Here is a 20,361-nt window from a genome sequence, read left to right as displayed (position 1 = left end):
GTCCTAGCCCACTCACCCTCCTCCCTTGCTCTTGAGACTACACCTGTTGCCCTCCAAATCTGGGGACACGGGCTTCTGCCCATTGAAGTATTGAAGGATGAAATTCCTCATCCCTCTCCAGTCCTCTCCCGGGAACAGTACCTCCTGAAGGTAGTACAATAAGGCCCTCACCCTCTTTGCTCCTCCAGTTCCGGGTGCTGGGCAGAGGGGAACCCTTCCTGTCTTCTGGGCAGAAAGTCAGCCCAAGAAGGGGCTCTAACGCTGGAAGCAGGATACATGAGAGCAAAAGGCCCCAAACCTGGCAACCCGAGCCCCCAGGATGCGCTTTCTGCGAGTGCGGATTCCTGGTCAGCGCGCGCTCGCTTCCACCTGCCGCGCCGTCGGGCGCCGCGAGGAGGCGGGGCTCCGTTGCCACAGCCAATAAGAGACGCCGGCGCTAGCAGCTGCTGCTATAAAGGGCTGGGGGCGGCGGCGGCGCGGCCCAGAGCGCGGAGCGCGCAGCGCGGGCAGGAGGGAGGGAGGGAGGGCGGGCGAGGGGAGAGGACTGAACACCGGGGACTGGACAGGCCGGGCGGAGGGGCGGCGGCGAAAGGCAGAGCGCCGCGATCTCTGTCGGGAAGCGCAAGCTCCCCGGGCCCCGCGGGGCCGCGCAGGGGGCGTTCTCAATCCCGCGTCCGCTCCCTCTTTCCATCCCCTGCTGTCCGCAGGCCACCCCGGGGCCCGGTTATCCGCGCGCGCGTACCCGGGCTCGGGCCCGTCTCCGACCCTCGAGGGAGCCGCTGCCCTCACCGAGACCTCTGCAGCGGCCGCACCAGAGGCCGCCCGGGCAGGACCCCGGCGTGAGAATCGAGCGCCCCCCAAGGAGTGCACGACCCCCGGAGCCGCCCTCAACACGGACCGCGCCCGCCGGGCACACAAGAATGGTCACTGTAGGTATTCTCCTGTCGCTGAGAGGGAACCTGGTCGGAAAGTGCTTAGGCACAGGCTCCGAGGAGATGGAGATGGGGGGGTAGGACCAGGCCTAGCTAGGCCCGGGTGGGGGGGGGTAGGACCGAGCCTCGGGGCCTGAGAGTGGGCAGGACCGCGCCCAAAGTGCTGTGGGCGCTCAGAGTCTGGCGTGAGAGGCCTTAGGGAACCGAGTTGCGATTCGGGGGCCATCCTACGGCTCCCTGGGGACAGGTTGCCCCCCCTTCATCAGGCCTGATGGGGGAGGGGCCGCCGCGGCGGAGGAGGCATCCTCCATCCAGGCCCGGACCCAGCAGGCCTCCCAGGCAAACGCAGGGCCCCAGTCACTGGTGCTGGACCAGGATAAGGCGGCAAGTAGTCCCCAAGAGCCCCAGGGAAGGGGTGGCGTCGGATCGCGCGCCCTGGGCCTCGACCGCGCCCGGAAGCCGGGCGTCTTGTCCTCGAGCCCGTCGACCTTGCGGCAAGCGGGGAGGGGAGAGGAGGGGGCGCGCCCGGAGGCCCCGCGGGCCCGCCGCCACTGCCGCCGCGTCCCTTTGTTTCTCGGCGCTTCTTCGCGGGCCGTAGCCTCGCGCGGGCGCCTCAGGCTGCGGGGAGGGGGAGGGGAAAGGAGAGCCCGCGGGAGGGGGGGGGGGTGCTCCGCGGCTCCTGAGCCCCCGCCCCCCAGGGGATGGGGTAAGGGACTCAGGCAGGCCCCCTAGGCCATGTCTAGGCGACCCACCCCGCCAGAGCTCTGGGCCGCGGGGTGACCTTGAGAGCGCCCGCCCGCCTGCCGGCGCCACTCGTCCAGCGCCCGGTGCTTTCAGCAGCCACTGAGCTGGTCAGCTCCCGAGTGCGCAGCCACGCCCGACCACGCCCTTCCTAACCACGCCCCTGCCCCGCCCATCTAGGCCACACCCCGGGGGCCCCGAGGGCCCGGCCTCACCCGAGCCCTCGGATTTCCACTCCGCAGCCCAGGCGTATCACGGGGGCGGGGTTGGCCAAGCCTAGCCCCACCCCGGCTCCACCCCTGCCCCCACCGCGCGACTCCGCTCCCCGCGCCGCCGAGCGTCCTTTGTCTGGTCCCGGCGCCCGGGCCTCCTTCTTCCGCTCTTTCTGTTTCTCGGGTCTCTCTGTGTGTGTCTCTGTACACTGTGTCTCTTTCTGGACCTCTTTTTCGAGTAGTAGCGAGCATAGTGAGTGGAGGGATGCTTAGCACTCCCTTCGTGCCTGGGCCTCTCCCCTGCTGGATCCTGGGACCCGCCCACCTGGCTCTGAGAAAGGAGGCCTAAGAGAGGCCTGCTTTTTCTGCTGTGTGATTTCAGGCCTGCTTCTTCTTCCTGTGTGCCTCTCGCTGCTCACTCAAGTCCAGAAACGTGCATGAGGCCTCCTGCGGACTCTCAGTACCCCTACAACAGTCCAGCATCCATTGCTCTGATCTGTGCCCTCATTTGAAAAAGAGAAGCTAATGCACAAAAGGGAGAGGGTGTGGTCAGAGGTCACACAAGGGCCTTGAAGCTCTCAGAGTCCTGGTCACCTCTGATGAAGTGTGATCTGGCAGAGACCCACGATGGGGACAGACTGGGAAGAAGTGAAGGAATGAGTTGAGACAGTGAGGGCCCTATATGGAGGGAGAAGGGCCCAGAAGTAGGAGGCTCAATTAGCACCACGTGGTGGTCCAGCCTTACCATGCATAGCCATTCAATGCCCTATTGTCAGACAGTACCCAGGCATCTGTCACTATGACTAAGGCCAGAGGCACCACTGGGGACCAAGGGGGTCTGACACAGCAAGTGACCCCAGGTATGTTGACTGTGAAAACCATATATCACATGTATGTACAATGGTGCGTAAGAATCGGAGAAGGAGGGGGAGATAGAGAAGTGTTCAGAGGGGAGAGATGGGGGCAGAGGAGAAGAGAGAGAAACTGAGGGGAAAAGAAGGAAAGAGAAACAGAAAGGGAGAGACCCAGCAAGAGAGGTGGAGAGAGGAAGCAAAGGTTTCCTTGCTCCAACTCAGAGTCTGCCTCTCTGTCTTTGATCTGCCTTCCTCTCTTCTGACTTCACTTCTTCATCCCTGTCCTGGACAGCTCTCAAAGGTCCCTGTGTTCCCTGTGTCATCCTAGGCCATGCATTTGCTGTGGACTGAAGCAGGGCGGGTGTGGCCTCCACCAATCCGATCCCTATTAGCAGCTCAGCCGGCTCAGCCTTGGAGGAAATGCGACACTGATCCCTCTAAGCTCTGGCACAGATGGGAGGGAGATGGGGTGGTGGTGAAATTAGCAGGCTGGTCCTCAAGAACCTGAGTGGGAACCCCCAGTCACCTCTAAACCCCATCCCAGTTAAGGACAGCATTTCCAGAGGTGGAGAACCAGTAATCCTATAGGTTCTGGGGTCATCAGATCAAGAGGTCAAACCTAACACCATCACTGGCACTTCCCCCTGTCATCCTGGCAAGGCACAGGTCCCTTTCACCCTCAATTTCTCCATCTGAGAAATGGATATATCTCCAGCTTTCAGTGTGGTTGTGGGAAGGGAATGGAAACTGCATGTGTTCGGTGCCTGGCATGTAATAAGGCTGCCAAAATTGGAATCTGGTGTGTCCTGAAACAGTGGCTTGTGTACTGCTGACTGCTTTGCTGGCTCCCATAGCAGACATTATAAACCAATCACAGAACTCTAATTTACTAAGCCCAGACAGGAATGCAGACTCCATCTCCCCATACATGGAGGACCTCTGTGCCACATCTTTAGCGGTGCAACAGAAGCCCAGAGAGGCATGTTATTTTGGCCTTCTCATTAAGAGAGAGGGCTCTGGAGTCTAAATGCTGGATTTGAATTCTTGGTCCATCTTCTATATGCTACCCAACCTTGTGCAAAGCCCCCCTCTTTCAATGAGATTAAGTTTTCTCCTCTGTTAAATGGAGAAGAGTCCCATAACATTCATTGTTGGGAGAATTGCCTGGAAATTTTCACATAAAGAATTTTGTCTGGGAGTTTCCGATGTGGTGCAGTGGATTAAGAATACAACTGCATCAGCTCAGGTTGCTGCGGAGGTGCTGATTCCATCCCTGGCTGGGCACAGTGGTTTAAAGGATCTGGCCACAGGTGTGGCTCGATTCAGTCCCTGGTCTGGGAACTTCCATATGCCATAAGTGCAGCCATACAGTTAAAAAAATTAAATTGGCACATAGCAGGCCCTCAATACATGGCCATTTATTAGTAAAGTATTAATGTTACAAGATCAGGATGCAATATGTGGCCTGCACATTACTGCTTTATTTCAGACACCTGTGGCAGACACTGTTCATCCGTACAGTTTGTGTTCCTGGTGAGCCTGGATGTAGCTTCAGAATAATCCTCCAGGCAGCTCCCCAGACAGTCACTCCCAGCCAAATGGAGGTGCAGGGGTGTTGACCCTCTGCTATCCTGTAAATAAGAATAAATGGCTCAGCAGTAACGAACCTGACTAGTACCCATGACGACGGGTTCAATCCCTGGCCCTGCTCAGTGCGTTAAGGATCCAACATAGCCTTGTCCTGTGGTGTATATCACAGACATAGCTCGGCTCTGGCACTGCTGTGGCTGTGGTATAGGCCAGCAGTTACAGCTCCAATTCAACCCTTAGCCTGGGAATTTCCATATGTCTTGGGTGTGGCCCTAAGAAGAACCACCCCCCCAAAAAAAAAGTAAAGGAAGCAGAAACCCAAAGAAGACCTAAGATTATCCCTGAGGACATACAGCTCTAAGGTGGCAGAGCTGCCCCAAATATATTGGCCAGTCATTAAAAACAGCTCTGAAATCCAACACATCCACGTTTGAAATAGAGTTCCCCATTCATATCACCCAGCATCTCTAAGCTGTTTCCTGTGTGTTGTCATCTTTCAAAAGCTGTTGGGAGAGGGAGTTCCCTTTGTGGCTCAGAGGTTAACAAACCCAACTAGGATCCATGAGGATGCGAGTCTGATCCCTGGCCTCGCTCAGCGGATTAAGGATCTGGAGTTGCCGTGAGCTGTGGTGTAGGTTGCAGATGCGGCTGGGATCTGGCATTCCTGTGGCTGTGGTGTAGACTAGCAGCTATAGCTCCAATTTGACCCCAAGCCTGGGAACTTCCACATGCCACGGGTGTGGCCCTAAAAAAAAAAAAAAACCAAAAAAGGAAAAAAGCTGTTGGGAGAAATAAGTGAAATGATGCCTTGCAGCACTTCACACAGTGCCTGGTACCTGACTCGATAGGTGTCAATGGAGCCAGATGATTGATAACATCAGGAGGCATATCTATTGGACATGACAAGCTACTTTCATTTCCCGTGACTATGTCTATGGCAGACATGGCTAACGGACCCCAGAATGCTTTCCAGCCACACCTACAATTCGCTTTAGATCATTCTCTGGTCACTATCAGTAATTTGGAGTTCGCAACAAAGTGGAGGAGAGGTCCAGAAGTGTTAAGTAGCCTTCCTGAGGACACACAGCTGGGAAATGTTAGAGCCAGCACTAGTCTTGATTGTCAGTGGAAGTTAGAAATACAGACTCTCAACCAGAAAAGCTCATGTACAGATGAGCTTCACCATTTATAGGCTGCATAATCGCCGGTAATTTTTCAAACGTCTCTGAATATCAATTTCCTCATCTGTTGTCTTAGTCAGCTCGGGCTGACTAAAATACCATAAACTGGGTAGCTCAAACAGCAAACATCTATTTCTCATAATTCTGGAGGCTGGGAAGTCCAAGATCAAGGTGTGAGCTGATTCAGTTCCTGGTGAGTGCCTGCTTCCTGGTTGGCAGACAAGCCGTGTTATCACTGTGTCCTCACATGGTGGAGAGAGAAATCATCTCTCTCCTGTCCCTTTTTATAAGGCTCCACCCTCATGACCTAATTACATCCAAATACCATCACATCGGGGATGAGGGTTTCAGCATATAAATTTGGAGGGACATAAGGATTTAGTCCATCGTGTCTGTGGAGTGGGAAGAAATAAAAAAAACCCTCTTTTCAGAGTTGTTGTGAAGAAGAAACACTGTCTGCAGACAGCTTTGCTCTGTGCCTGGCACACAGTATGCCCAATATTTGGGAACAATTATGTTACTGCATTTTGGTGCAGGGATGGCTGAGATGATGTGTACCTGCTGGCTCTTTCTGTGGCCAAAACAGACATTGCTAATCAATTACAGTGGTCTTTCCACTGCTGAAACTGAATATGACTTTAAATCCTTCCTAATTCATACTTCTAGGAAGACCCTACCAATCTATTAACCAACTTTGCCATAGGAGAAGACTTAAAGAAATGCCAGCCACTTTACCTTCCCGTCCCTGTGGCACACAATACCAATCAAGCCCAGCCCAGATGTGGCTTTAAAATTCTTCTCTACATGGCCGTTAAAAAAGCCATTATTGGGAGTTCTCTTCATGGCTCAGCAGTTAATGAACCGACTAGGATCCACAAGGAGGCAGGTTCGATCCCTGGCCTTGTTCAGTGGGTTAAGGATCTGGCCTTGCTGTGAGCTGTGGTGTAGGTCACAGACACAGCTCAGATCCCATGTTGCTGTGGCTGTGGTGTAGGCCAGCAGCTGGAGCTCCGATTCGACTCCTAGCCTAGGAACTTCCACATGCCATGGGTGTGGCCCTAAAAAGACAAGAAAAAAAAAATTAGCCATTATTAATTGTTTTTGAGTTTTCAGCAAAGTGAACCACAGCAAATCCAAGGACATACAGTGATGAGCTGTCAGAATGGTACCTGCCTGATTGACTGTCATAGTCAGAGAATGAAAGAGTAGTCTTCAGGTCTAGACAGGTCTGCATTTGCCTTTCAGGGCCATCACTGATATGCTGTGTGACTTCAACATGTTCCTTAACATCTCTGAGCCTCAGATTGCTCATTTGTCATAGCCTACATTAACTTCTACCTGAGCCTTTGTGTGAATTATATTTTTAAAAAGCATATTTTGGGGGAGTTGCCTGGTGGTCTAGTGGTTAGGTTTTCACTGCTATAGCCCAGGTTCAATACCTGGTCTGGGAGCTGAGATATTACATCAAGCCACATCAAGCCACTGCACACATATCCAAAAAAAAATGTATAAAAGCATATTTTTCTTGAACATAGAGGTCAAAAATTCTAAACAAAGAACCGTCAAAAAACATGGCAAATCAGAAGTTCCCTTGTGGCTCAGCAGGCTAGGGATCCAGTGCTGTCACTGCTGTGGTGAGGGTTCCATCCCTGGCACAGAAACTTCTGCATGCTGTGAGTGTGGGGGGAAAAATTCTTTTTTTTTTTTTCAGTCTTTTTTTCTTTATAGGGCCGCACCTGTGGCATATGGAGGTTCCCAGGCTAGGGGTCTAATTGGAGCTGTAGCTGCTGGCCTACACCACAGCCACAGCAACACCAGATCCTTGACCCACTGAGTAAGGCTAGGGATCAAACCCGCAACCTCATGATTCCTAGTCGGATTCATTTCTGCTGCACCATGATGGGAACTCCAAAAAATTCTTTTTTTATTTTTTATTTTTTGCAAATCAAATCAAGCAATGTAGGAATTCCTTTGTAACACAGTGGGTTAAGGATCCAGCACTGTCACTGTAGCGGCTGGGGTTGTTACTATGGCACAGGTTCAGTGCCTGGCCCAGGAACTTCCACAAGCCACAGGCATGGGGAAAAAAAAAAATCAAACAATGTATATAAACAAAACTGCAACATGACCAACTTTAGCTTAGGAAAGTTAACTTAATGTAATCAATGATATTAACACATTAAAGCAAAAAATCATTTCAATAGATGTAGAAAAAGACATTCAATAAAATTCAATATCCATTCTTTAAAAAAAATTTTGTAAAAACATAAACTTTTTAAAAAAGAAACAAAAATTTAAAAATATCTTGTTATGGAGTTCCCTTTGTGGCGCAGTGGTTAACGAATCCGACTAGGAACCATGAGGTTGCGGGTTCGGTCCCTGCCCTTGCTCAGTGGGTTAAGGATCCGGTGTTGCCGTGAGCTGTGGTGTAGGTTGCAGACACGGCTCGGATCCTGCATTGCTGTGGCTCTGGCGTAGGCCGGTGGCTACAGCTCCGATTCGACCCCTGGCCTGGGAACCTCCATATGCCGCGGGAGCGGCCCAAGAAATAGCAACAACAACAACAACAAAAAAAAAAAGACAAAAAAAAAATAAATAAATAAATAAAAATATCTTGTTAGAAAAAAATAAAAATAAAAATATCTTGTTAGGATACAAGAAATAAAATTAACCATTCTTAACTTGATAAAAGCCATCTACAAAATATAGTAAACATCACATTTAGTTATGAAATGTTTAAAGCAAGAATACATACGCCACTATCACATTGTAACCTCTGCAATAAGAAAAATAAATAACAGGTAAAGATTGGAGATAAAGGAATAAAACTGTCATATTTGCAGATGTTTTTATGTTATACATAAAAAACCCAAAATAGCTCAGTGGAAAAAACTTTGGGAAGTAAATGCCTAGTTGGAAAATTATGCATGCAGCAAAAGTAATATTAATATATTTAGGATAGGAATTACCTTTGGTGGGAGGAAGGAAATATATGGTCAGGGATGGGATTATGAAGGCTTCAAAGCTAACAAAAATGTTTAAATTCTGGAGTTCTCATCGTGACACAGCAGAAACAAATCCAATAGAAACCATGAGGTTGTAGGTTTGATCCCTGGCCTCACTTAGTGGGTTAAGGATCTGGCATTGCCATGAACTATGGTGTAGGTCGCACACGTGGCTCAGATCTGGTGTTGCTGTGGCTGTGGCATAGGCTGGCAGCTGGACCTCCAATTAGACCCCAGCCTGGGAACCTCCATATGCCGTGGGTGGGGCCCTAAAAAGCAAAAAAAAAAAAAAAAAAAGTTTAAATTCTTATTTTGAGGACAAAAGTATTCATTTCATTATGCTAAAAATGCAGGCATGTTTTAGACAAACAGGCAAACATCCATGTAAATAGACATGTGGCATTTATATATGTATTATTTCACAGTAAAACCACATGTAAAGTGCTCAAGCAGTGGAAGGGACTATAAGAATAAAATCTCCACCACATGTTCAAGCCCATATCAGACTTGACAGATCTATCACCACGGAGCCCCTCCTCACTCCCACTGGTCCCTGGTGTAGGGACTGGGCCGTGAGCAGGTGCGGCCTGTTGTCTTCAGCAGATACTCGGGGCTATGGAGTCTCAGGTGGCGGGGGGCCCAGCCGGCCCGGCCCTGCCCAACGGGCCACTCCTTGGGACAAACGGAGCCACTGATGACAGCAAGACCAACCTCATTGTCAACTACCTGCCCCAGAACATGACCCAGGATGAGTTCAAGAGCCTCTTCGGCAGCATTGGCGACATTGAGTCCTGCAAGTTGGTTCGGGACAAAATCACAGGTGTGGCTGCTGGCAGGTGGGGGCGGGGGTAGGGGACAGAGGTGGTAGCTTCAGGAGTACAGGTGTGGTGTGGAGACAGGTGTGACCCCAGATAGGAGGTGATAGGGGCTAATGGAACCCTGGGGGAGTCTGTGGTGTGATGGGGAGACAGGTATGACCCCAGGTGGAAGGTGATGGGAGCAGGTGGGTCCCTGAGGGGTCTGAGGTGTCCCGGGGACAGGGTGGTAGGGGAACAGATAAGGGTGTAATCTTAGTTCTCATAACCTTGAGGGTGGTAGTCAGCCCCTCAGGCCTGGGTCTGGGAGGACTCTGGCAGGGAGGTCATCGTCCTGGTCCTGCCTGCAGGGCAGAGCCTCGGCTACGGGTTTGTGAACTACTCTGACCCCAACGATGCAGACAAAGCCATCAACACCCTCAACGGCCTCAAACTGCAGACGAAGACCATCAAGGTCAGCGCCCTCATTCCCCGTCCCTGTGACTTCCCATCTAGATGTGCTCATTTCCTCTTTATTACCTGGACTGACCTTCACTGCCACCCAACCGCCAAGGCCTTACCTCCCTAGACACTGCTACTGCCATCCGTCCTCCTCCATGGCTCATCCCCTAAGGGGTTCAATCACTCCCCAAAAGCATTCTGAATGTTGGGGATGCAATGGCTTCGCCTCCCTGAACCTCAGTTTCCTCACTTGTCAATTGGGAGATGATCAGTCTTACATTATCTGGCCACTCAAAGAGTCAGCCAAGCCCTGGAAGTACCCACCCCCTTAGCAGTAGGAGAAAGTGACCAGGGTCCAGTGGGCAACCCCCTGCCTGCCTTTGTCATGGAAATGGGGGAGGGGTGGGGCCCATCTGCCATCTGGAGACTAACTAGGGTCTAGGAGGGTGGGATTAGGGGTGGGCCCCTCCCCCACCTTTGTGCAATGCCCCTCCCCCCATGACCTCCCCTCTCAGCAGCTGCAGCTGGGACCCTGCAGCCCAAGTTCCCTGGGGGGGGATCTCCATGGAAACTCCCTCTCTAGGTTCGCCTGGGGGGGTGTCTGGACTCCGCCCCACAAATCTGCTCCTGAATCCTGGGGGAGGCTGGGTTGGGGAGGATGCCCATCTGGCCCCCACTTCACCATGGGAACAGAGGTGCAGGAATCTTACCCTCTCCCTGATGGGGAGGCCAAGGAGCGCCTGATGGATCCCTCCACATCAAGTAGACCCAGAAGCCCCCCAGGCGTGAAGGTGGACCCTAGTGATGAAATGACCCTGAGGGCCACTGTGTGTGACGGGACAGTATTTGTGGGTCCCCATGGCTATGTGAGTGGCTGACATCCTTTGAGTCTGGCTATTATAGACTCTGGGTGTGTCATTAAGTGCCTATGAGATGTAGTGTTTATTTGACAGGGCTTTGTGACACACTGCAACTCCAGCTGTGACCTCATGGGGCTGAGTGGGTGTGTCTGGCTGTGACAGAGTGTTTGTATAGCATAGTGAAGTTGTGTGGGTGTGTCTACCTGTACCCCATTCAGGGTGGAACATATGTAACACTGAGGGCTTGTGTGGTATTGTGACAGGTGTGTTGCTCTGTGACTTAGTGTGATAATCCAAGACCCCCAGAGTTGCTGTGAATGTGGCAGTGGCCTGGTGTCACCATCCTGCTGGTGTAGTCACCATGGTTATGTAGTGGGTATCTCAGTGAGGCCGTGTGTGTGTGTGTGTGTGTGTGTGTGTACACCGGGACAGCAGTGTTGTGTGGTTGGTCCTGACTAGGTTTTCCAGCAGATTCTGCCCGTGATATTTCCAGCCACCTGTCGTGTGCCAGGTCCCATCCAGGTGAGGAAGTGGGGGAGGAGCCCATACCTGTGAGGGACCTGGGTCAGCCCACATCTTGGAAGAATGAGACAGGCTCCTGAAGATGACCCCTGACCCCAAAGGCCCACCTAGGAACTCAGCTCCAATCCATCAGCAAGTCCTCACCCCTCAAAACTCACAGCCCCATGGGCAGAGGGAGAGTAGAAACTGTCATATACATGACCGTGGGTTTTAATTATTACAGAAATAATAGCAGCTGTGGTGTTTGTCGTTTTTTCTGGAGGACCCCAGGTGCGCACAATTGCATCAATTAGAATCCCCCTACTCCCACCCCATGAGCACCCTCACCCCCATCCACCCTTGGCCCAATTTATTCACTTTGTTAGGTTTTTAATTAGTTATTTCTAACGAAGCAATATGCCCTCATAACACACAGCCCCAAACAAAAGCCAGACCCTTGACAGTGACCCCTATCTACCCAGAGGTTAATTTGGAAGAAAGAGAAAATAGACATCGACAGAAATAAGAGAAAGGAGTTAATTCCACCTCACACCCCCCACCCCACCCCACCCCTGCCTCTGCCAGCTCTAAGTCACCCTGTTACTGTTTGGGGGTGGGCCCTCCAGACCGCGTTGCCAGGACACTGATAAACACACAATGAGATGGGGTCACACAATACTCGCTGCTCTGTAAATGGACTTTTCTTTCCCCCACTTTACAATACTCACCACTGTTTCTGGGGAAATAAATATACATGTCCACCATTTTTTAAACAGCTGCAGAGAGTTTCATTGTTGGGCTGGACCATAATTACTGACATGAATCGAAGGATCGAACTGAAACGTGTCTAATTCACAACTGAGAGAAGTGCTCTGAGAGAGAGAAATGGGGCTAAGGGTGGAGGACGGGCCAAATTCAGATGAGAGAGGACAGGGAGGATATTGACCTGGAGAAGAAAGGTGAGGAAGAGTTGCAAGCCCAGAGAAACAGCAAGTGCAAAGGCCCTGAGGGGGGCACACAACTGGTGTGTCTGGGGTACATGGAAGAGGCCTATATGCCTGGAACAGAGATATTGAGGGGGACACTGCACAGAGATGAGGGGAGGCAGGTGATGGGGCAGGTTATGCAGGACCTTGTGGGCCATAGGAAGCATTTTAACACTGAGGAAGGTGGGAGCCACGGAGGTTTCTAGGCAGAGGGATGTGACCTGGTTCAAATGCTCCCAGGTGCCCCCTGGCAGCTGTAGGGTGAACAGCCTGCAGAGGCCGAGGGTGGGGCAGGGGAATCAGCACTGGTCTGAGTGGGCAATGGGAGGGCAGTGGAAGTGGGGAGATGTGTGTTAATGCTGGATGAGGAAGGTGAAGCTGACAGAATGGATGTTGGTTGGATGTAGGTGTGATAGAGGCCTCGAGGACAACCACAGGCTGGGGACCTGAACACCCAGGAGGACAGAACTGCCATGACTAGGCAAGCTGGGGTTGCTGAGTGTGACGCTTCAGGAGGCCTCCTTGTGGGGTGCCCGGAGGTGTCACATAGGTGTGCAGCTCCAGGGAAAGGCCCATGTTGGGGACAGACATTTGGCAGTTGTCAGGGTGGAGCTGGGGGCCAAAGATCTGAGGAACCCAGTGTAGTTGGGAAGAGAAAGGGCCTGCATCCCAGGTTCACTTTCCAAAGGAGTGGGTCTTGTCAATGCTGTTGATAGTATGTCTAGCCTGAGAACATGAGCTAAAGAGGTGAGGGTCCCTGAGGTGCCCAGAGAGACATGTGACCCTAGAAGCACAGTTCCTTTGACCTCATCAGATGACCAACCCTCTCTCACTGCTCTATGCAGGCCAGGCCACGTTGTCTGGGCCACGGCCATGTCCCCTCCCTCAAGCCCTGTTCGACCCCACCCACCACCCATGGTGACTACTCGAAGTTTTTACTGAGTAAACAGATGAGGGATTTGTGCCTCTCAGTGGCGGTTTGGATGTGGCCTCACCCTCCCCATCTGTGAAATGGCTCTTGCCCTCACCCCTGTCCGCCTGACCCCCCCTCCCTCAGGTGTCCTACGCCAGACCCAGCTCTGCCTCCATCCGGGATGCAAACCTGTACGTCAGCGGGCTCCCCAAGACCATGAGCCAGAAAGAAATGGAGCAGCTCTTCTCCCAGTACGGCCGCATCATCACTTCTCGCATCCTGGTGGACCAGGTCACAGGTCAGGCTGCTGGGGAGGGCACACTTGGCGGGAGCGCTGGGCAAAGGCACTGAGGAGGGACAAGAATGGAGAAACCGGAAATGGCGGTGGCGAGGGGGCGGGGTCACGCAGGAGGGGGCGAGACCCTCATGACGTCCTCCCGCCCTGGCAGGTGTCTCTCGGGGTGTGGGATTCATCCGCTTTGACAAAAGGATTGAGGCCGAGGAGGCCATCAAAGGACTGAACGGGCAGAAGCCGCTGGGCGCGGCCGAGCCCATCACGGTCAAGTTTGCCAACAACCCAAGTCAGAAGACCGGGCAGGCCCTGCTCACTCATCTCTACCAGTCCTCAGCCCGGCGCTACGCAGGCCCCCTGCACCATCAGACACAGCGCTTCCGGTGAGCCCCTGCTGCTCCCTGCCCTCCAGATGCCCCAGCTGCTAGCCGCGTGCCCTAGGCTAGTAGCTGTCCTCCCGAACCCCACCCCATTCCCACAAGGGAGACACCAGGACGGTGCCCACTCTGAGGCTTCTGAGGGCAGCAAAGACGAAACATGGGGGCGTGTGAGGCCAGCTGAGGCCAGGCCCTTGTATAGGGCAGGTGCTCAGTGTGTGCCCTTCACTGTGGCATTATTGGCGTCAAGAGTTTTAGAATTAGGAGTTCCCGTCGTGGCTCAGTGGTTAACAAATCCGACCAGGAACCATGAGGTTTGGGGTTCGATCCCTGGCCTTGCTCAGGGGGTTAAGGATCCGACGTTGCCGTGAGCTGTGGTGTAGGTTGCAGACGCGGCTTGGATCCTTGCAGCTGCAGCTCTGACTTGACCCCTAGCCTGGGAACCTCCATATGCTGCGGGATCGGCCCAAGAAATGACAAGAAAAAAAAAAAAAGTTTTAGAATCACCTGACGGGGTCCAGCCCTGACTGCCCCCTTGTTTCTTGGATACAAGGCGCCGGCTGCCTGAACCTCAGTTTCTTCAGCCACGTTCCATGAGGGCTCCCTGCAGGCCAGGTACCCTTACTTTTTCTGCACAGCAACCCCGTGAGAGTGGAGCTTTTCTTGTCCCCGTTTTTACAGACGGTGACCCTAAGGCTTAGAGCAGCGTTGTCCCTGCTGGTCCAGGCAATGTGGAGAAGAGACTCCAAAGTTCCCTTCTGGGGACCCAAACCCTGGGTGGGAGGGGGCAGTCAAGCACGGTTGGGTGGCCAGGAGAAGGAGGATGAGGACGCCGGGGCAGTCTGAGCAGTGGCAGGGCAGGCAAGAGGCGGTGCCCGAGCCACCACGGTTCCGTGCCAGGCGGTGTCCAGCCGGGCGGGGAGCAGGCGGGCGGGGGCAGGGCTGGTGCTGCTGGACTGTTAGGTGGGGGCGGGGATGGCAGGCTGACTGCCGGGCGTCACAGCCTGGGGGGTGTGCCCAGAAACCACCAGTGACCACCTCTTCCGCCTCCACAGGCTCGACAATTTGCTCAACATGGCCTACGGAGTCAAGAGGTAATAGTGCCCCCGCCCCGCTGCCCCCAGCCCCTCGACATTCCTCCTTGGACCCTTGCCCGGATGGACCCCTCCCCCACTTCACTACCAGGACTGAGCATGGCCATTAAGAGATTTGCCAGGGGTTCCCTTTGTGGCTTGTCAGATTAAGAACCCAGCTAGTATCCATGAGGACATGAGGATGCAGGTTCGATCCCTGGCCTCACTCAGTGGGTTATGGATCTGGCGTTGGGACAAGCTGTGTTGTAAGTCGCAAATAAGGCTTGGATCCAGTGTTGCTGTGGCTGTGACCAGCAGCTGCTGCTCAGGTTCAACCCCTAGCCTGGGAACGTCCACATACCACAGGCGTGACCCTAAAAAGAAAAATAAAATAAATTTTTTAAAAAGAAAAAGGGAGTTCCCTTCCTGGCTCAGCGGAAATGAACCTGACTAGTATCCATGAGGACATGGGTTCGATCCCTGGCCCCACTCAGTGGATTAAGGATCCAGCGTTGCCGTGAGCTACGGTGTAGGTCACAGACATGGCTCGGAGCCAGCATTGCTGTGTGGCTGTGGCATAAGCCGGCAGCTGCAGCTCCCATTTAACCCTAGCCTGGGAACTTCCATATGATGTGAGGGGGCCCTAAAAAGACAGGAAAAGAAAGGAAGGAAGGAAGAGGAAAGAAGGGAGAGAGAGAGAGTTTTGGGGGACTATCAAAGAGTGACTATGAAACATGGCCCAGGGGGCCCTGCCTGTGGCCCTCCCCATCCCAGTGAAAAGTCTGCAGTCTTGACTGGGTTACAGCTACGCCCCCACTGGCCACTGTTGATCATCTTTGCTGAGAGTCACAGAATGCCCCCTTCTGCCTCGTAGTTGAGGTTGAACCTTGAGGCCCCCCCAGTATGTTGTCCATGTTCCTGACCTTGTGAAGGTCCCCATGTTTATAGCATCAAGAGCTGCTGAGCACATGTTGAGTGCCAGGCACTTGGCTTGTGGGAATCAAGTGTGGCCTGACCTGGTACCTGGTGGAGATGGAATGATGCTGACTGAGCCCAGTGCTTGGCACACAGTGCCTGCTCGCTTAGTAAAAGGCAGTGGCTCTTGCAATTATTATTACTGCCATTATTTATTTCAGTCCAGAGGAGAAGGAGACAGATGATCAGTGGTCTGGGCTGCAAAGGGAGCAGGAGACAGATGATGGGGACCCAGTGGAGACATCACTCAGGAGACAGGGGCAGAGCAGAACTGGTGTTCCTGGCAGCAGGAACAGCTTGTGCAAAGACTGGGAGGAGGAAGCAAACCCAGAGATCAAATGAACAGCTCAGGCCCTTTGGGTTCGGGGGTCCTGAGTTGAGTGGAGGAGCCTCAGGAAGGCGTGGCATCAGTTCTGTCCTTTCACTCATTTCTTCACTCTGCAAACCCCTCCCAAGTGCCTACTGATGCTGCTGGAAGTTGTTCTAGGCTGGGATACCCAGAAAACAAAACCTTGCAGGGAAGAAGGAGCCAAGAATAAATATCCGATTTAAATTAATCCGATTTAATTTAAAGGCCGGAGAGGGCCAGAGGGAGGAGGTGGCCACTTTGTGAGTCAGCATAGGCTGCCCCGAGGAGGTGATAGCTGAGACCTGAGGGAGGCACTTGAAGGCCACTTTTGCACCCTGGTTCTGGCGCTGCCCTTCTGGGTGGGCCTGTTCCTGGCAGGGTGGCCAGTGGAGCAAAATGGGGCAGGGTTGGGGGATGGGGTCTGAGGGGGCACAAAGGCAGGAGTTGGGTGAGAAGAGGTGCTGAGGGGTGGGGAAGGGGTCAGGGTTGACAGGGCCAAAGACCAGGTAGAGCCCAAGGTCACCGGGTCAGGGGGTACATCAGGGCTCAGGGCAGGATCGTGGGTGAGGACCTAACATTCAGGGAGGGTCAGAGGTCAAGACAGGGCTACAGGTCAGGAGGAAGCTCTGAGGCTGATGTCTCAGAGTGGCTCAGAGTGTGGGTCTTCAGGTGGGGTCACGGAGGTCAAGGGGCCTTGGCAGGGTCACACAGTCCCAAAGTCGCTGCATGCTCAGGGGGCATGCCGGGGGTCAGGGCAGAGCCCGCGTGACCCCCAAAGTAGTCCCCTGTCGCTCATCGCCAGGTTCTCACCCATCGCCATCGACGGCATGAGTGGCCTCGCGGGTGTGGGCCTGTCCGGGGGTGCGGCGGGCGCCGGCTGGTGCATCTTCGTGTACAACCTGTCTCCGGAGGCGGATGAGAGCGTGCTATGGCAGCTATTCGGGCCCTTCGGGGCAGTCACCAACGTCAAGGTCATCCGCGACTTCACCACCAACAAGTGCAAGGGCTTCGGCTTTGTCACCATGACCAACTATGATGAGGCGGCCATGGCCATCGCCAGCCTCAATGGCTACCGTCTGGGTGAGCGCGTGCTGCAGGTGTCCTTCAAGACCAGCAAACAGCACAAGGCCTGAGCCACCGCCGCCCTCCCCACCCTCCCCGGGCAGCAGAGACAGAGAAAGAGAGAGAGAGAGAGAGAGAGAGAGAGAGAGAGGGGCCCGAGAGAGACAGCGCAGGCAGACCACGGACGGCAGGAGGGCCTCGCGTCCCTGCAGAAGCCACAGGGTGAGCAATTGGTGGGAAGGTCTGCAGGGAATGGGGGGGTGCCTGGGGGTCCCCCACCCTGTCCTCCTGCCCCCCTTTCCCCAGGCTGGGCTGTTCACTCTCTCGTCTTGGTTTTGTTCATGGCGAAGGTTTTTGTTTCCTTTTTCGGCTAAAGTGAAAGCAGAGATGTGCCCCCAGCCCACCCTCAACCACCCTCCATGGATGGCTTGGGGGGGCACTGGGGGTGCCCTCCCAGGCCCCCAGGCCCAGGTCTCCCCAACACCTAGGTGAGCCTGAGAAGGGGGAACAGGTTTAAAAATCCCCAAAAAAGTGAAATATAGAGGGGTGTGGGCATCCCTGGCCCAGAGGCCCCTCAGTGGAATGAGGAGCAGGGGGAGGGGCTGGAAACAGAAACAAAATGAAAAAAAAAGGGGGGGGTGGGAGGGGAAGAAAACTCTATTTTTGTAAAAAGGGAAAAAAGACCTCGTGGAGAATTTTTACTGGGGATTCTTGAACTTGAAAAAAAAAAAAAACCACAAAAAAAGATAAAAAAAAAAAAAAGAAAATATTTTGGCAGGTTATGTTTACCACCTGGGGCAGGGACAGGGAGCAGGACTTAGGGGCTGAGGGTCCACAGGGCCAGAGAAACACAGCCACGCAAAGACACGCAGGGGCACGCCCACACACACACCCCCTTCCCCAGGGACACACAACAGCACAGACGGACCCAGAGATATGCCTCAGGAACTCCTTGGCCCAACTCACACATGCAGACAAACACGTGGATAAACACAGAAGACCAGAGAGCCTGGGGCTACATGAATGTGGCCACAGTGAACGTGGACATGGGCAAATGTGGCTGGGGATAGAGGTGGCCACGTGCACATGTGGACCTGGGAACGTTTTCGCACGTGGCCATGTGAAAGTCGGACAGATGCATTTGGACACACATCTAGACACCCAGTCACACAATCACAACACCCAGGGACACACAGACATGCCCATAGCATCCCTCAGGCCCAGGCGAGAGGTCACAGCCCAGATCCCAGCCCAGTCCATAGCCCATTTTGTCCCGCAAGGGCCCCTTCTCCTGGCGCTCAGCCCCACTCACCCCTGCCCCAGGTTCTCTGCAGAGCTCTCTCCTGGCTCCTCAGTGGTCCCTGCCACCCACAAACACAGGCATTCACACACAGCGTCCATGCATCCAGACACACGATACCTCGTTCCCCTTTCGGCGTCATGGTGGGCTGGACGCAGCCCCCCCAATACTTGAGGCCAAAGGACCCACCCCCTCACCCCACCCCTGGGGCTGAGCCTCCCTGGGCCAAGGCTCTGGCCCATGAAGCCAAGGGGGAGGCCCAGCCTGGGCCTCCCGGCTCCAGGGGCTCCCCAGCAGCAAGCACCCACCACTCCCTGCCAGGCCCAGGGTGGACGGGCCCAGGGGCCCAGCCCCACGTTCCCTTCCCATCCACTCGTCACCCCCTTTGAGTTTGTTGGGTTTTTCTGTCTTTCCAGATTGGTGAGGGCAGTGGATACAGCCCCCATCCTGAGCCCTGGTCTTGGCTTTTGTTTGGACTTTCCATCCCCCTAGTTTTCATCCTTTGTTTTAAGGAAAAAAAAAAAAAAAAAAAAAAGTCCAACAGAAGCCAAAGGCCGGAGCCACCTGGAGCCCTCGCAGCCCCCCACCCCCTGAAGTGGGCCCAGTCAGAACCAAGAATTGCAAACCCCGATTTCAGCCTCAGTTGCCCTTCCTCCAGTGTCCCTGCGTTTGGTGTCTGGCCATGGCCCCATCTGGCTGCCCAGCTCTCTCTCCCCCACCCCTCCCGGTGTTGTTATTAAACGTCTGTGGAGCTTCTGCTGCAAGGAACAAAAAGAAAAAAAAAAAATCAAAAAAGCGACAAAAAAAAAAAAAATACAGAAGAGAAAAAAAGCGACAAAAAAAGGAAGAGGAAAAAAAAACCACACACAGAAGAGATTAAAAAAAAAAAAAAAAAAAAAAAGACATAAACTGGCACCAGTTAACTTTCTTGTACTTTTTTGCCGAATTGAGCTTCTTGTAGTTTTAACTTATTGCTATGTTAACTATTTATCCTCCTTGTTGCCCTGTAAGGACATTTGTGTATATTTCTGTTCCTTCATCCAGTTTGCAAGTTTAAAGGAACCACGATGTTCTCTTTGTTTCTTTAAGTTTTGCCGAGACGTGGTTATGCCTAATTTATTTATAAAAGGGGAAGTGGAATCATTAAAGTAATAATAATTATTAATAACAGTAATGGTAGCCGAGCGGCGCCCGGGGGGAACCTGTGTTCTGCGGGGTGGTCCCCGCAGCCAGCGACGTCCGGGGTCTTAATGGGATTATTTTTGCTCGTCTTGAGATTTTTTCAGTCCTATTTAGCTGGTGAAACCCTAGCTTGTTCTTGATACACGAACCTATTTATTCTTGTGGTTTTTAAGTCCTCCCCAACCTCCCCGCTCCCCTCCAGCAGGGCAGGCCCCCCCAGCGGGTCCACCCCTCTCCCTCTGTTTTCTTGGGGCTTCTCCCCTCTGCCCTCCGCGCGCAGGGACACGTGTCCACACGTGGGCAGCGTGGCGGAGGCATCTGTGAGCAATAAGGTCTGGGTTTGTCCCCCACCCTGGGGGGGGACCGGGCTCTGGAGAGGGGGCACCTCCCCACACCCCCTCACTGAGGCCTGGGCCCCTGCCACCCCCCAAGACTGGGAGGGGACTTCTTTTTTCTAAAACACAGAACTCAGCCCAGCCAGCCAGGCCCCCTCCCCGCAGGCCAGCCCTTCACCCCAGGGGAGGGGGCCTGGGGTCTTCCACACCCATGGGGGTCGGGGGCAGGGCCTGTGGGGAAGGGGCTCAGCCCCTCCAGCCCTCCCTTCATCTTATTTATTCGGATGGTTTCAAATCACGACAGAGTCCATGTTGGAGGTGATAAAGAACTGTTAAAAAAAAAAAAAAAAAAAAAGACAAAAAAAACAAAACCCAAAACCCAACA

At 53.6% G+C, this 20,361-nt stretch overlaps 1 protein-coding gene across 4 annotated transcripts; it reads left to right on the top strand.

Annotated features, from left to right (window-relative positions):
• On the top strand, positions 481-20,354 carry ELAVL3 (ELAV like RNA binding protein 3). Of its 4 annotated transcripts, XR_002341661.1 has the most exons (8): positions 527-929; positions 9,116-9,335; positions 9,681-9,784; positions 13,176-13,329; positions 13,481-13,706; positions 14,756-14,794; positions 16,879-17,937; positions 18,483-20,354. XR_002341661.1 is itself a non-coding variant. In XM_021083879.1 (7 exons), exons 1-7 carry the CDS (start codon positions 921-923, stop codon positions 17,228-17,230), a joined length of 1,104 nt encoding a protein of 367 aa, XP_020939538.1. In that variant the 5' UTR covers positions 481-920; the 3' UTR covers positions 17,231-20,354. The 4 variants fall into 4 exon arrangements, 3 of the variants coding, with proteins under 3 accessions (XP_020939538.1, XP_020939537.1, XP_005654836.2); XM_021083879.1 differs by having other exon boundaries at positions 481-929; positions 16,879-20,354; XM_021083878.1 differs by having other exon boundaries at positions 9,119-9,335; positions 16,879-20,354.

This window comes from Sus scrofa, chromosome 2, assembly GCF_000003025.6.
Source record: "Sus scrofa isolate TJ Tabasco breed Duroc chromosome 2, Sscrofa11.1, whole genome shotgun sequence".
NCBI lineage: Eukaryota > Metazoa > Chordata > Mammalia > Artiodactyla > Suidae > Sus > Sus scrofa.
The sequence above is the reverse complement of the archived record's forward strand: the minus strand, read 5'-3'. Positions and strand labels throughout refer to the sequence as shown.

What these genes read in the sequence shown, in the direction of transcription:
- ELAVL3 (XM_021083879.1), top strand. An exon ending in CCTGGTGGACCAGGTCACAG is followed by an intron (nt 13,330 to 13,480) that starts GTCAGGCTGCTG and finishes CCGCCCTGGCAG; the next exon opens with GTGTCTCTCGGGGTGTGGGA. An exon ending in CATCAGACACAGCGCTTCCG is followed by an intron (nt 13,707 to 14,755) that starts GTGAGCCCCTGC and finishes CCGCCTCCACAG; the next exon opens with GCTCGACAATTTGCTCAACA.